General features: G+C 45.4%; 1 protein-coding gene across 5 annotated transcripts in view; it reads left to right on the top strand.

Moving 5' to 3' along the window:
• The window catches only part of KIF2A (kinesin family member 2A), a 127,972-nt gene that overhangs the window by 56,936 nt on the left and 55,378 nt on the right, over nt 1–15,658 (top strand). For all 5 annotated transcript variants that reach the window (XM_077462672.1, XM_077462673.1, XM_077462677.1 and 2 more), the window contains exons 6-9: nt 1,983–2,083; nt 2,187–2,282; nt 10,919–10,973; nt 14,055–14,217. In XM_077462672.1, coding sequence (XP_077318798.1) covers nt 1,983–2,083; nt 2,187–2,282; nt 10,919–10,973; nt 14,055–14,217 — 415 coding nt within the window. The remainder of the gene's footprint in view (nt 1–1,982; nt 2,084–2,186; nt 2,283–10,918; nt 10,974–14,054; nt 14,218–15,658) is intronic.

The following is a 15,658-nucleotide window of genomic DNA, read 5'->3' as shown; positions in this document are numbered from 1 at the left end:
CAGAGGTTTAGACAATGGCTGTGTTGAGTTATTTTGAAGGGACAGCAAATTTACACTGTTATACAAGCTGTACGCTACGTACATTTTAGAAAAGTGTCCTTTCTTCAGTGTTGTCGCATGAAAAGGTATAATAAAATATTTACAAAAATGTGAGGGGTGTACTCTTGGGAGATAAGGTCTCGTAGCCTTGTGTGTCTTCATACTCTCAGCACATAAGCATGACAGCACTAGGTTAGTAAAGAACTGGATTTGTAAATACGGTAAATAAAGTAAAATTTCAATAAGTTTACAGATAAAACTTCAACATTCTAATCTCATATTGTCATTGAATTATGCTTTATAATGGGTGGAGAGCTTACTGGTATAGACGGCCTGTGTTAAAGTGAACTAGAATAATGCTGTTATGTTTGCCATCACCTTAAAGTGGAAGTAAACCCTGATGGGTTTTGCGTCCTCTTTCTCTAGTTGTCTGTCCAGGACAGCACTAGAGAGGCTCCACCTTTGGCAGCAGGAAACACAAAATTCTAATTCATAAAGGGCAGCTTCCCTCTTCCCCAGTCTTTGTGTTTCCTCCACTGGAGGAGGAGGCTGGATGGGAGCTCTCCTTCCCCTGAGCCAAGGTAGGGGCTGCCTAAGTGAGAGGGGAAAGGAGGTCTGCAAGTACCTAAACAGGGATGGCAGGCATCTGAGTCCTCCAGTCAGACTGCGGAGAGCTGATACCGGCGTCCTCCAGGATAGCCCAAGGAGGGCTGGCGTTCCCCACACAGGGCTACCGGCGGTGGTCTGCTGGCTGGATACTATGGTATGCCGGTGTGAGTCCGGGGGGTGGGGGCGCGGGGAGGTGTAAGCGTCAATTTCCGGCCTGTGGAACGCAGGAGGGTAGGGAATTGCGGCACACCAATTCTGGTTCCGGGGTCGCGTGGCGAGCATGAATGCCAGATCCATGGAGATCTATTTTTTTTAAAAAATGCTAGCCACAAAGTGGACGGTCCTGATTCAGAGCAGCAGTACGATGCTCCAGGAGGACAGCATGGATTTAGCTGAATCAGGTGACAGTGGTGCTGGCCCAGCCCAGGTACATTGATGGGCTCAATTTTAGCACCCATTGGCAGACTATCAAAAAGGAGTGGGTGGAATCGGAGAATTTTTTTTTCCTAAAAGCCTGAAGAGGAGATTCCCCTTCAGTGAGGATTCCGCCTGGATTTGTAACAAAATGCACAAAGTGGACGCAGCTTTTTCCCAGTGCACCAAATCAACCGACCTTTGAGGACATGGGTGTCCTTGGGTAACCCATGGACAAGAGGATGGAGGTACTGCTGAAAAGGTTATGGGAAGTAGTCATGACACATTTTAAGACCAGCAATGGCTACAACAATATTAGCTTGTAATTTGGAGGTCTGGCTGGACCAGTTACAAGGCCATTTGGAAAGTGGGACCTCCAGTAAGGAAATTCTTGATTCCCTTCCCATGCTGTACAAGGCGGCAGGTTATATGGCAGACACATCTGCAAAGACAACTACCCTAGTAAATTCCTCTGGGGCTTTTTTATGGTTAAAATCCTGGTCGGGGACCCGGCCTCAAGTTAGGCTGTGTGGCATCCCATTTGAAGGAGACCTCTTGTTTGGGCAAGAAATGGTTCGATTTTGAAGAATGACACGGGTTAGTTTAAATGCTAACCTTCAAAAAATACACCATTGACAACTGAACAAATAAAAAGAATCACAAATGATAATCTGTCTTCTCCATCCTTTCCCCACCATACTAACAGGTGTGTGAAAACAGACTTTTGTAGTAGGACATATTTTATTTCCTGCTACCAAGAAAACTGAGTGGGCCAGGGCAAAAAAAGCAGCTGCAAAATGCAATATTTGTGTTCTATAGCATTCACAAATAACTGATCTTACTTTGTTTGAATAATACAGTTGCCTAGTCTAGTTTTACATTTAACAGTCACACTTTTCATTCTCTCTCTCCCCAACAAGCAAGGAGAAAATCCAACTGTGTAAAAGAAGTGGAGAAGTTGCAGGAGAAGAGAGAGAGAAGACGGTTGCAGCAGCAAGAACTCCGAGAGAAGAAGGCTCAGGTGCGTGAGACGAATTCTCATTGCGATGTGACTTCTGATGTATGTGTCTCTTAACCCTCAATTTTTTATGTATTCATTTTTATGTCGTGTTCTCATATTTTAGGATGTTGATACCACCTATCCAAACTATGAAATCATGTGTATGATAAAAGATTTTAGAGGAAGTTTGGATTACCGGCCTTTAACTACAGCAGATGTTGTAAGTTATAACCATTTACCTTTTACATTTTCTACCTTGAAGTTAGGTGAGAGATTATTTTAAACTAAAGGCAGGCAATACATTTCTTCCAACGGTCCTGTCCCTTCCCGACGCCAGCATCTTCTCCTGTGTACTAGTTTTCCGCCATCTTCCTTGGCTGCTGCGGGATGATGTCACGCATGCACAGCTCAGTTTGCATGCGAGGAATTGCTGGGAGCAGGTAGGTAGGTGAATTTTTTTGCTGAAGAGACTCACTTTTGAAATAAAAAAACCTGCCTGCTCCCAGTCAGTGACAGCAAACATTTAGTTCTAATTCACCATTTTTTGGGGGGTAATTATTAAAAGCATGACCCCACTGTAGCAATTCTTTTTCCCACTTAGTGAACCTGTCTTATAACACAACTACAGGCAGATTGCGATGCCTGCAAATTCTAATCAAAATATTCATATCAATTTTTATGCCCTCTGGATCCTAGACAAACGCTGTACGCAGTCCACATTTGCCCAGCCCTTCCCTCTCCCAGAACAAAGCTTCCTTAAAGCTGTGTGTATGGACAATGAATATAATGAGTAAAATGCACATCTCTAGCCATATGGTTGACTCTTTGGAATGTTATACTTGCTTTTCCTTAACAAATGCCTTAAAATAACCATACTTCACTCAGATATAGATTAAGGCTACTTTCACACTGGGGCGGTGGGGTGACGGCGGTAAAGAGCTGCTATACCGCCGGTTTTGCTGAGGTTTTTCGGCTGCTAGCAGGGTGCTTTCAACCCCCTTAGCAGCCGATAAAGGGTTAGGCCCGCCTGTAAAGCGCAGCTGGCCATTGATTTTAATGGGCAGGGCCCCTTTAGAAGCGGTGTTTACACCGCTCCTACAGCGCTGCAAAGATGTGGCTTGCAGGACTTTATCTGTCCTGCCAGTGCACCGCTCCAGTGTGAAAGCCTTTGGGCTTTCACATTGGAGTGAGAGGAGAGGCTCTTTCAAGGCGCTTTGCAGGCGCTACTTTTAGCATTATAGTGCCTGTAAAGCATCTCAGTGTAAAAGTAGCCTAATAGTTCGATACTATGTAAAAGCATTCTTTCTGTGTTCATGTAGACACTCTTATTAACAAGGGGGTGATTCATATTGGCAAATATTTTAACAGTAACCAAATGCCTATAACCCTTCCTCTGCTTATTAAATGAAATGGTACTCCTGCGCTATGACAAATAAAGGAAAAAGTGAATATCACTGCTGCAAACACAGAAAAGCAAATCCGTGGCTCTAAAGTGTGCGAATAATAATGATGTTGCGCTCTCAATGATACTGTGTGATACTAAACAATATATATCTTGACCTGCATAAATACATAAGTAGATACATGAACAAAAAAATGAAATTGATGATACTTCTAAATGTCCATCTCATTTAACAATAAATTGACTGATATGGTAAATACAAGTGTGTAAAGTCCCAGTAGTAGCAATGTGATACCATAGGTGCAACTAAACTAAAAGGGCTCTGCTTCTTGCACATTCCAAGCGGTGAATAACAGTGATTGGGGTCTCTTCTTATAGTGTATGTGACGCCTCAGTGCTCACAGGCCTCTCACCTAAATGCTCTAGGGCAGTGATGGCGAACCTTGGCACCCCAGATGTTTTGGAACTACATTTCCCATGATGCTCATGCACTCTGCAGTGTAGTGGAGCATCATGGGAAATGTAGTTCCAAAACATCTGGGGTGCCAACGTTCGCCATCACTGCTCTAGGGTAACAGCATTAGGTATAGATATCTCTCATAGGGGATCCTTGTGCCTCCTCTTATCTATGGGGATCTCTCTGTGATGAACGCTCCCCTAGGAACTGGATGCAATTTTTTTTGTTATTCACCACTTGGAATGTGCAAGAAGCAGAGCCCTTTTAGTTTAGTTGCACCTTTTTACACGTTTGTATTTACCATATCAGTCACTTTATTGGCACTTGAGATGGACATTTTAGAAGTATCATCAATTTAATTTGTTTTCCCAAGGCGTCTTTCAGGACAGCACCTGAGAGATAGCGACTCCACCCTCCTCGTTAGGAAACACCTTCTTCCTCCAGACTTTAAAGGGAGGCGCCTCCCTACCACACATCAGTTTTTGTGTTTCCTCCGGCCCGGAGGGAACACCTTTTGGGAGGGAGTCTGTTTCTCTTAGGTGTTCCTGAGGGACTAGGCTTCTTTCCCTTTTTTTCCTCCTTTAAGAGACCCGCTGTCCTCCCGACCTACCCACGCCTCGTCAGCGGTAGCAAGCGGGCTCCTCTTCCCCTCTTGTGCTCGGAGAGAGCCGAAGATTCGGTGGCCCGCACGTTCGTAGGCGCGGCGGCGCGCGTGTGCCGCCATGTTTTTTTTTTTTCGGCGGTCGCGCCGGAAGTGACAGAGCGGGTCATCGGGTCAGCTGAAACGTCGTTTCCGGCGTGGACGCAGGGGGGAGGAGGGAGGACAGGTGCTGGTGCCTATTTCCGCTTCCGGTCCGGTGCAGCTGCACGGCGTGACTCCGGAGGCGGCGTTTAGCCACAAGTGGATCTCTGCACACCTGTTATGGAAGATTCAGCGTCTGCAGCGGTGGGGACAGGCACAGGCACCAGCAAAGCCCAGGTAAGAGGCAGCAGTTAAAGTCTGCCTTTCTTTTCCTATTTCCTGGCGTTTGGTCTCGCTCTCTCCTTTTTTCCCCCCTGGTGGCAAGGGGCCTGTCTGGGCACTAGAAGCTGACTGGTTTCTTCTCAGTGCACCTGTGTGGTGATCCCTATCAAAGCTGAGACTGGGTCTCACTAAGGGTTCCCTGTTTTTTTTCCCTTTTTTTGTCTTTTTCTTCATAGGCTAAGAGCTCTGACCCAAAGAAAAGATGTCCTTCTTGCAGGGCCAAGCTGGGAGAAAATTGGAAGAAAACCTTATGCAGTCCCTGCATTACTTCTTTAGTTAAGGAGGAATCTGCCTCTGTATGTGAGGATCTGGTGGCCTCTGTAAAGAAGGAGCTGTACGCCACGATCCAGAATTTTCGTGACTCACTAGCAAACCCGGCTGCTAGTCAGCCTTCCACTTCAGAGTCTTCCCAGGGGTCTCTCTCAATCCCGGTGTTAGAATCTCTGCCTGAAGACCCTTCAGATAGGGAAAAGCAGTCCACTGCTCTTTCCGTTAAAGATTCGGAAGAGGAGTTGGAGGATTCTGAGGTAGCCCCCTCTAAATTCAAACTGTCCCTTGAAGAGGTCGATGGGCTCCTTAACCACTACAATACAGGGCACTTTCACCCCCTTCCTTCCCAGCCCAATTTTCAGCTTTCAGTGCTCTCGCTCTTTCAGTGACAATTGCGTGGTCATGCTACACTGTACCCAAATGAAATTGTTATCATTTTTTTCGCACAAATAGAGCTTTATTTTGGTGTTATTTATTCACGACTCCGTTTTTTTTTTTTTGCGATATAAGCGCAAAAATAGCGGAAATTTGGAAAAAAAACTATATTTTCTTTTTTCTATTTGAAAAGAAATCCAATAAAATCAAATTTTGTCATAAATTTAAGCCAAAATGTATTCTGCTACATGTTTTTGGTAAAAAAAATTCCGTTAAGTGTATAATAATTGGTTTGTGTGATCACGGACATATGTACGCAAATGATCATGTACATATGTGTGCAGGTGATCACGTACATATGTGTGCAGATAATCATTGGGACATGTGATTTTAGTGGGACATATGTGGGGGACATGTTTTTATTATTAGGGACATGTGTTTTTATTATTTGGGGACATGTATGTTTTGGGGACATGTGTGTTTTGGGGACATATGTGGGGACTGTGTTTGTACTGTGTGGTGTGTTGTGTGTGTACACTACACTGATGATCAGTGAGTAAAAAGCTGTAAAAAGCAGCCCATACTCACTGATCATCAGCCAGCTGCAGCGATCTGCTCTCTTCTCCTCAGCGGTGACTTCCGTGTGAGGAGAGGAGAGCCGATTGCCTAGCAACCGGCTGTTTGTTTACATCACATGACGGCCGTGATTGGACACGGCCGTCATGTGATCAGGAGGGCCAATCACAGAGCCCTCCTGCCGATCTGAGATGTGCCGTGTCCGGGTGACACGAGCACATCGGGATCGCGCCGCTGCGCGGGCGCGCGCGCGCGCGATCCCGCTGCTCCTGAATGACGTTCCCAAACGTCCTATCAGGAGCAGGCGGCTCCCACCCGGCCGTATATACGCATTGGCCGGGTGGGAAGTGGTTAAAGCCATTCATGCTACGCTTGGTTTAAGTGAGGAGAAAAAGGAATTATCACTCCATGACCGCATGTATGCTGGGTTGGATGAGCCTAAGGGCCGAACATTCCCAGTTCATCCGGTCATCTCTGAGGCCATTAGGAAAGAATGGCAGGATCCAGAGAAAAAGCCCTTTTTCTCCAAAGCCCACAAAAGGCGTTTTCCTTTCGAGGAGGACCCTGCAGCAGTATGGAACAAGGTGCCCAGACTGGATGCCGCCTTTTCCCAGGTTTCAAGGTCCACGGATCTGTCCTTTGAGGACATGGGAGTTTTGAAAGATCCGATGGACAAACGCATGGATCTTTTGCTCAAGAGATCATGGCAATCAGTTATGAGCAATTTAAAACCAGCAATGGCCACAACGTGTGTAGCCAGAAACTTAGAATACTGGATTAACCAGTTAAAGTCACATATAGCCGCAGATTCCCCTAAGCAGGAAATTTTTGATTCTTTTCCTACCCTGATTACGGCAGTGGCTTATGTTGCAGATGCCTCAGCTGAGGCAATTAAGATATCAGCCAGGTCAGCAGCTCTAACTAATGCTGCAAGAAGAGCCTTATGGCTTAAGACCTGACCGGGTGACTCGGCTTCAAAGAATAAGCTGTGTGGGTTACCCTTTTCAGGAGACTTGCTCTTCGGCTCTGACCTCGATAATATTCTTGACAGGACAGCCGATAAAAAGAGATCCTTTCCGGTCAAAAAGAAAAAGCAGGTACCAAAACGTCTTTTTCGACCTCAAAAAACTCAGGATCAGGACAGCAAGTTGCAGGGGAGAAGGAAAAGTTGGTCCGCCCCGAAGCCGAAGGGTAGAGGCGGAATTCTCTTCCGTCCTCCTACACAGGCCGAAAAATCGCAATGACTCGTCTCTGCGGGTGGGCGGAAGACTACAAGAATTTCTTCCGCAGTGGTCAGGGATAACTTCAAATCAGTTTATCCTGACCACTCTCGCGCAGGGTTACTCACTCGAGTTTGTCAACGACCCCCCAAAAAGGTTCCTGATTACCAACACCCCGCGGGACCCAGTAAGGGCCCTGGCCATGAAGTCCTCTCTAGAGGAACTGGTGCAACAGGGCGTAGTAGTACAGGTACCCCTGCAAGAACAGCAGGAGGGGTTTTATTCCCATGTTTTCCTAGTAAAGAAACAGACAGGGAAATTTCGGTTGATTCTCAACCTAAAACCTTTAAACGAGTCCATAAGGTACAGGAAGTTCAAAATGGACTCAATTTTTTCGGTCAGAAATCTGTTGACGCCAGGATGTTTTATGGCGTCAGTAGATTTAAAAGACGCATACCTACATGTTCCGATCTCTCCCCAGTCTCAGAAGTTTCTCAGGCTGGCGGTAAGGTTGGGGGGTGTGGTTCATCATCTCCAGTTCAGGGCCCTACCCTTCGGCCTGTCATCATCTCCAAAATCTACCAAAATAATGGCAGAAGCTTTAGCGCCACTGCGTCTCCAGGGAATCGCAGTTATTCCTTATTTAGACGATCTGCTGTTTTTCGCCCCATCCAGTGAGGAATTGCAGACCAATCTAGGCAAAGCTCGCAGCCATCTGGAGGCGTTGGGTTGGATTTTGAACCTCCAAAAGTCATCCCTAAACCCATCTCAGGAGATTCGGTTTTTAGGGTTTCTGATAAATTCGGCGGAGCAAAAGATCTTCCTTCCCTTAGACAAAAAGGACAGGATTTCCGGTGTGGTGTCTTTATTACAGACCAGCCAAAATCTGACAGTAAGACAGGTTATGTCAGCTTTGGGGGTTCTGACTTCAGCAATGCCAGCAGTCCAGTGGGCAAGAATGCATTTCAGATGTCTGCAGGCTTTCCTTCTAAGATCTTGGGATCACACAGTGGCATCCCTAGAGGCAGAGGTGAGAGTGTCAACCCAGGTAAAAAGGGCCCTATGGTGGTGGAAAAGACAGGATGTCTTATCGGAAGGGTTAGTCTGGGCTTTTCCAGTCGGGAAAAGACTAACAACCGACGCCAGTTCCTGGGGGTGGGGAGCCCATCTAGGAACACGTTTCACTCAGGGGTCCTGGGCCAAAGAGGAGACAGTAAGGTCCTCAAACTGGAGAGAGCTCAAGGCGATTGCCTTAGCTCTGGAATTGTTTGTTCAGGAGCTTCAGTCCCATCACGTCCAGGTCCTAACAGACAATGCCACGGCAGTGGCTTATTTAAACAGACAGGGGGGTACAAGAAGCAGGTCGCTTCAGGTACTGGCCATGGAGATTCTTCGGTGGGCGGAAAAACATTTGTTATCCCTATCAGCAGTCCACCTAAAAGGGGATCTAAACAGGTTAGCGGACTTCCTAAGCAGAAACGCTATTCGGGAAGCGGAATGGTCTCTAAACCCGGAGGTATTCACAATGATTGCCGGAAAATGGGGTTTACCAGAGGTAGACCTGTTTGCCTCAAGGGTGAACGCCCAGGTTCCCCAGTTCTTTTCCCTGGACAGTCGCGATGGCTCGCTGGGCACAGATGCGCTAGCTTATCCATGGGAATTTCGTCTTTGTTATGCTTTCCCCCCATTTCAGTTAATCCCGTTAATTTTAAGAAAAATTCAGAGGGAGAAGGTGCCAGTTATTCTAATCACGCCCTTTTGGCCAAAAAGGGCTTGGTTTTCGACAGTTCTAGGCCTGGCAATCAAGCCTTGTTGGCGTCTGCCCCTCAGACACGATCTGTTGTTGCAGGGCCCAGTGAACCATCCAGGAGTGGCCAGCCTGGCCCTCACGGCCTTGTTTCTGAAAGGCAGCTCCTTAGGAGCAAGGGGTTTTCCAACCGTTTAATCTCGACCCTTTTAGCAAGTAGGAAAAGGGTTACGAGGGCCATTTATTCTAAGGTCTGGAAGCGTTATAAAACTTGGTGTTTGTCAGCCGCCCAGGTGACAGGGAGCCTTGTCTCCATCTTGGAGTTTTTACAGGATGGAGCAGACAAGGGACTGGCAGTTAGTACCCTGAAGGTGCAGGTAGCAGCCCTGACAGTGTTAGAAAAATCTGTGGCCTCAGATCCGCTGGTGATCAGATTCTTTAGAGCTCTTAAAAGATCTAGGCCAGCTCCTGTTAAGGTTTTTCCTAGATGGGATTTGTCGGTAGTCCTACAGTCTCTAACAAAAGGGCCTTTTGAGCCTCTTGTGGGAGGCTTCCCTTAGGTTTCTCACATTAAAAACCGTTTTTCTGATTGCCATTGTCTCTGCACGCAGGATCAGTGAGCTAAATGCTCTGTCAGTTAAAGAACCATATCTTTCCATTTTTCCTGACAGAGTTATTCTTAGAACAGACGCAAAGTTCTTACCGAAGGTAGCTTCAGTGCAGAACCGTATACAGGACATAGTACTGCCAACCTTTTGTGTTAACCCCAAAGGAAATAAGGAGACTTTTTTCCATACTTTGGACGTCAGGAGGACTCTGCTGAGTTATTTAGAAAGGACGGAGTCCTTCAGGCGTTCAGATTCACTGTTTGTACTCTTCTCAGGAAGAAAAAAGGGTTTTCAAGCTTCTAAAGTTACTTTAGCTAGATGGCTGAAATTAGCTATCTCGGAGGCATATTCCCAGGCAGGGTTATCTCCTCCAGCAGAAATTTGTGCACACTCAACCAGGGCTCTGGCATCTACGTGGGCAGAGAGAGCTGGTGCCACCCCGGAGCAGATCTGCAAGGCGGCGACATGGTCGAGTTTTCACACATTTGTGAAACATTATAGACTGGATCTCACTTCTGCCAGCGATCAGGCGTTTGGCAGAAAGGTCCTGCAAGCTGTTGTCCCGCCCTAAGGGGTAAGTCTCTGTTATCCTCTCAGGTGCTGTCCTGAAAGACGCCTTGGGAAAGACCAAGTTAGACTTACCGGTAACTTGTTTTCCAGAAGTCTTTCAGGACAGCAAGCATCCCGCCCTATGGTATTATATTATGCTACGCTGTGACTAACGTATGTGTTTATGTGTTCCAGCCGGGGCCGGAGGTTCTCTTCTACAACTGATGTGTGGTAGGGAGGCGCCTCCCTTTAAAGTCTGGAGGAAGAAGGTGTTTCCTAACGAGGAGGGTGGAGTCGCTATCTCTCAGGTGCTGTCCTGAAAGACTTCTGGAAAACAAGTTACCGGTAAGTCTAACTTGGTCTTTTTGTTCATGTATCTACTTATGTATTCATGCAGATCAAGTTCTATATTGTTTAGTATCACACAGTATTGTTGACGGCGCAACATCATCCTTATTCATACACCTTCCTCCTGCTTAATTCTTGAGTTGCTAAAACCAGTCATATTGCTTTCAGATATTTGGTCACTAAGGAGTAAATTTGTTTTCTCAAATGTACTTTACCATTGTAAAAATTTCTTCAGTGAAGTGATCTGTTAAATGAAGATTTTAATGCTTGTATTTCTTAGATTGATGAGCATCGAATATGTGTTTGCGTAAGGAAACGTCCACTAAATAAGAAAGGTAAGGGACAAGTGTAATATAAACAAACAAGTATATTGCTTAGTGAGAACTAAGGCAGCCCATAGATTATGCCATTTTCTTTCCTTCCACCACACGGGTGGCGGAAGGAAAGAAAATTGCTCAACTTCCCCATCAACACAATCAATTTTGATGGGGAAATTCCTCCAGCAGCACTACTGTGTTCTGCTGGCGGGAAGCTTTCAATGCTGTCAGAACACAATGATGGTTACTGCTATAGTCTCTGGCAGTGATCGCATGAAAGAGGAAGTGGGATGTATAAGGCATTTACTGGCAGAAAAAAATGTTTTGCTATCCTGTTAAAACGGCAAGGGCAGAAGATGTAATGGATGGAAAGTTGAAAAATGACTGAAGGTCCGCTTTAAATAGGAAATAAATTGTGTAGAGATTTTATTCTTAAATTTTTTTCGGCAAAAGTACATTTCTCATTTGTTCATTGACAGACACTGCTCTTCCTTATTCTGAACCATAGGGTTATATCGCCCCCTACATGAGTAGGAGACTAGGTAGAAAAAAGACTTGGCTACGCCCATGGGCAGTCCTAGGTGATATACAACACCCTCTCTGCTGTAGACCTTCGTTTTTGTTTTGTTTTTTCCGGCCTAGTCAGGAGTAAGCACTTAGTTCCCTGCTGGGATTATCTGGTCCTAACAATTTTTCGTTTTTGCTTATTAAGCTACTTTTTTTTTTTTTTTCTCTTGGATTTTTTTTCTTGTGAGATCTACAATCAACTACCTGTCTGGGTGACCGAACGTGTGCAGAACGCATCTACACACTAGTTTGGTTGCGACATAGCCCCACTGGACGGGGGCTAGCCCTGCGAGTTAAACGTCTCGCGAGGTCGCTACCCGCGCACTCGCTGGAGTGGTAAGTAAAGGGCCACCTCCTCTCCTTCCCTGGAGTGGTGTGGGGCGTGGGTATTCCCTGGGGTGGTTGGTTCTCCTCAACATCCCCTTCCCCAGGTGAGGCCCAGGCCTCTGGCTTAGGTGCTTCGAACACTCTGTCCATCGCCCCACTTCCCTCCAAGGTTGTCATACCACACCTTGGCACCTGATGGTTGGGTGGCCGACCAGGCATTCGCAGATCCGCCCAACCCTCCCTCCGGTTGCCCTCCACTAATTTAGGGTGCGGCTTTGTGGCCTATCGAGCACTCGTGGCTGGCGGATGAAAATTTAGGATGTGGCTTTGCTGCCTACCAACCAGGTGATGTGCGAGGTGGCCCTAGAGCGAGAGGCGGGGGTTGCCGCTTTCTGTTGCGGGCATCCCTTCTTCCTTGGCTCTAGCCTGGTCCGGTCTTCCCCGTGGACCTATGCTCTCGTGGCAGGCGGCCCAAAATTTAGGTCGCAGCTTTTACAATCAAGGGCCAGGTGTCGGCCTTATCGGTTTCCTTTGGCGTCCCCTGTTCTTGCACTCCCTTGTGCATACTCTTAATCAAGGGATTCAACATCTGCCTCCACCAGTGCAGCCGATTCTACCACCGTGGGATCTACTCTTGGTGCGTAGCTGTGCTGGTATCTGATGCTTCTTTTAGCCGCAAGGTGTTGCAGGCTGCTGTTTAGATGGTCTATTCACTCTTGAAGGGGTATTGTTCAGGTTGGGATCCTGTTTGTTTCTTTGAGCTTCTGTTACCTGGTTGGCTCTTTTATCAGCCTTGGGATTTTTCGTTGTCCCACCCCTCATGTTTGGCACTGCTTTGGGATGTTCCTATGGCAGGGCTTGACAAACCAAGGGCGCCAGGTCGCATTTGCGACTAGAATTAGCGACCTGGCGCCTGGGGTGGCACAGCTGGGGGGGGTATCCTGTCTCAGTGCAAGCCCCCCACAGGTGGGTGTATATCACCTAGAACTGCCCATGGGTATATCCAAGTCTCTTTTCAGCCTATGGATTTTACGATAAGTCCACAAAACAAAAAAAACCTTTTGATCTTGTCAGAAATCATGTGTGCCTGTAACCTCCTATGGACTGTACTGAAATCACAGGCAATGTTATAAACATTCTCAGCTATCTTCGGTAAACTAAAAAGCAATTTCCTTTAGAAAAGGGAAAGTGTTTTAGGTAGTAGTAGCGTAAGGGGGAGTTATGACCTCTGTCAAAGACCACACCAATCCTAGCCAAAAGGCCGGGATGACCCAGCCTCCGGCCAGACCAGTGCAGCACCCGTCCTCGCCAGGGGCACCCTTCTGGCTCTCTCGGGCTTGACCGAGTACCAGCCTCCAAACTTAGGAGCGCTAATTTCGGTCCCTGCCAATATGAACCATCTAGATACCATCACGCCAGATGATTTGCATACCCGCCCTATCCCAAATAGGAGTAGCACAGCGCTGATAAGAACAGATCCTACACTTGATCGAAGCCAAAACAGGAAGTGAGAAAAATCACGCCAAAATTAAGAAATCCACAACTGTCACCAGAACTAGTGGAAGATTTTCTCTCTTTCTGTTGTGGAGACGACCCAAAATTTGGCATTTTCTTTAACTTCACTTCAAATAGAGTGGGTGAACAGGCCATAGACATCAATAAAAGCCGGACAAGGGTTCTAATCCCTCTCCACTACCCAAATGTAAAAAAAAGAAAAAAAATGTTTGCCTTTCAGTTATACTTTTATATTGATGAGTTGCTGGAATCAAATATACATTTACTATACTGTAAAATACAGTTTAGATATACAAAATCTTTACATGTCTACAGGGAGGTCCAGGAGATGGCTATACTGTTTGCCAACTTTGACTGAATTACTATACTACGGACAGAATAACCTAAACTTGACATATTTCAGCTAGCTATTTAGCTGTTTGTCTAGATATGAGTTATAAAAAAAATGCATGTATTTTTGCTTGTGAATCTGTGAAGGAACATAAATCTATATGCATTGCTGTAGTCATCCTAGTCATCACACATGCAGGTGTCTACATAAATTTTTTCTACATAAATACTTTTAGGTCAGTCTGCTTGTGCATTCAAATTTGCTAATGTTTTACAGAGTTTTCATTAAATGCATTCTTAGTTTTATCTTTTATTTTAGAAATGTTTCTTTTAAAATGTCATTGTACATTTGCATTTCAGAGAACACAATCAAAGACCTAGATGTCATTACAATTCCTAGTAAAGATGTAGTCATGGTGCATGAGCCAAAACAGAAGGTGGATCTCACTAGATATCTTGAAAACCAAACTTTTCGTTTTGATTATGCCTTTGATGAAACTGCGCCAAATGAAATGGTCTACAGGTATGTAACTCGTATAATACCTACAGTGCTTTTTCTATTTATCTGTTGAGAGATTTATGTTAAGAAAGGAGCTACAGTTTTGTGAGGTACATGTAGTTTACAGCAATGTGTACAAAAACAAACATATGTTCTGGTGAATAAAAGTTGTCTTAATAGCCTTCGTTCCTCTGCATCGGGCCCCTTTCACACGACCGTTCTGATCAAATCCACCTTTCAGTTTTTTATCTGGTCCTGCTTGGATTGTCCATTGTAAATAGACTTGTGTCCGTTTACACCCACCAACCTCCAATCTAATCAGGCTGCTAAAAATAAGCAGAAGGGGATCTGTTCTGTTCTCCTTTGTGTATGCTGATCAGATCAGAGGTAGTGGGGTGTAGATGGACAGCGACGTTCCATATACAATGGTCACCCATAGAGCAGAGTGGGCTCTGTACGTGTCCCCTCTGCATAAACTGAGCAGACGTGGACCTGTCATCCGCTCCGATCAGTGATCGGAATAGTCTGCTCCGTTCCACATCTGGAATAAATGGTCCAGTATTAGACACCATATTGTACAAAGACATAAGCGTTTTGAAGAGGGATCCGAAGCATGCAACTAAATTAATAAAAAGTAGTTAAAGCTGTACTCCTAGCAGTTATAAAATAAACATAAATGCATATCTGTAATCATAAACACAAAAAAATTAAATTGGGTCTGAATTTTATTGCTATTTGGGATTCTTTCAGACAGGTGGCAATGCTTGCTGTCCTCCTTATGTGATTCACAGTGGATTGTCTTTCAGAGGGTTGTAATAGTTGGCAAGCGTTCAGGAGGCGATTTTGCTGCCTTCTAAAAGTCTGCCTGCTTAAAAAAAAAAAAAAAAGCACTTCTATGCTCCTTTTTGGAGACTCTACTCTTTGACATAACAGGAAGTATGGGGAATCGCCACAGCAGGGACACCAACGGCAATATAAAATCTGTTAGCCTGAAGAATGGTTAGAATCTTTATTGAATTCTCTGCCAAAAAACTTCAACTGATCTATTTTAAGTTGTGGTTCAACAGCTCTGCACCCCTATTACCTCATCAGAGACAATGAGGAGGAAGTTCAACCACTTTTTTGTGGTGCTGTGTATTTCCTTCATTCGCTCCTTGCCTTCTTTTCATTCTGATTACTTTGAATCATTTTCATAAAAGTGACAATCAAAGTTGGTTTGTCTGATCAGAAGGCTATGTAAAAATTCTGTATCTTCTTCTCAGTGAATACCCATATGATGTCTGCTCTGTTTTGCTGTGACCGACAATACACGCACACCACTCTCTCTAGTTAGTGACTTTGGTAGTCAAGATAAAGATACTGGGAGCTAGTAAATCTAGCCATGTGCACATACATGCACTATCTCACAAAAGTGAGTACACCCCTCACATTTTTGTAAATATTTTATCATGTGACATCAGTGAAG

The sequence above is a fragment of the Lithobates pipiens genome, unplaced genomic scaffold, assembly GCF_037356315.1.
Source record: "Lithobates pipiens isolate NorthernLeopardFrog02 unplaced genomic scaffold, aLitPip1_a1.2 Scaffold_3, whole genome shotgun sequence".
NCBI classification, from domain to species: Eukaryota; Metazoa; Chordata; class Amphibia; order Anura; family Ranidae; genus Lithobates; species Lithobates pipiens.
This window is presented reverse-complemented; position numbering and strand designations above follow the sequence as displayed.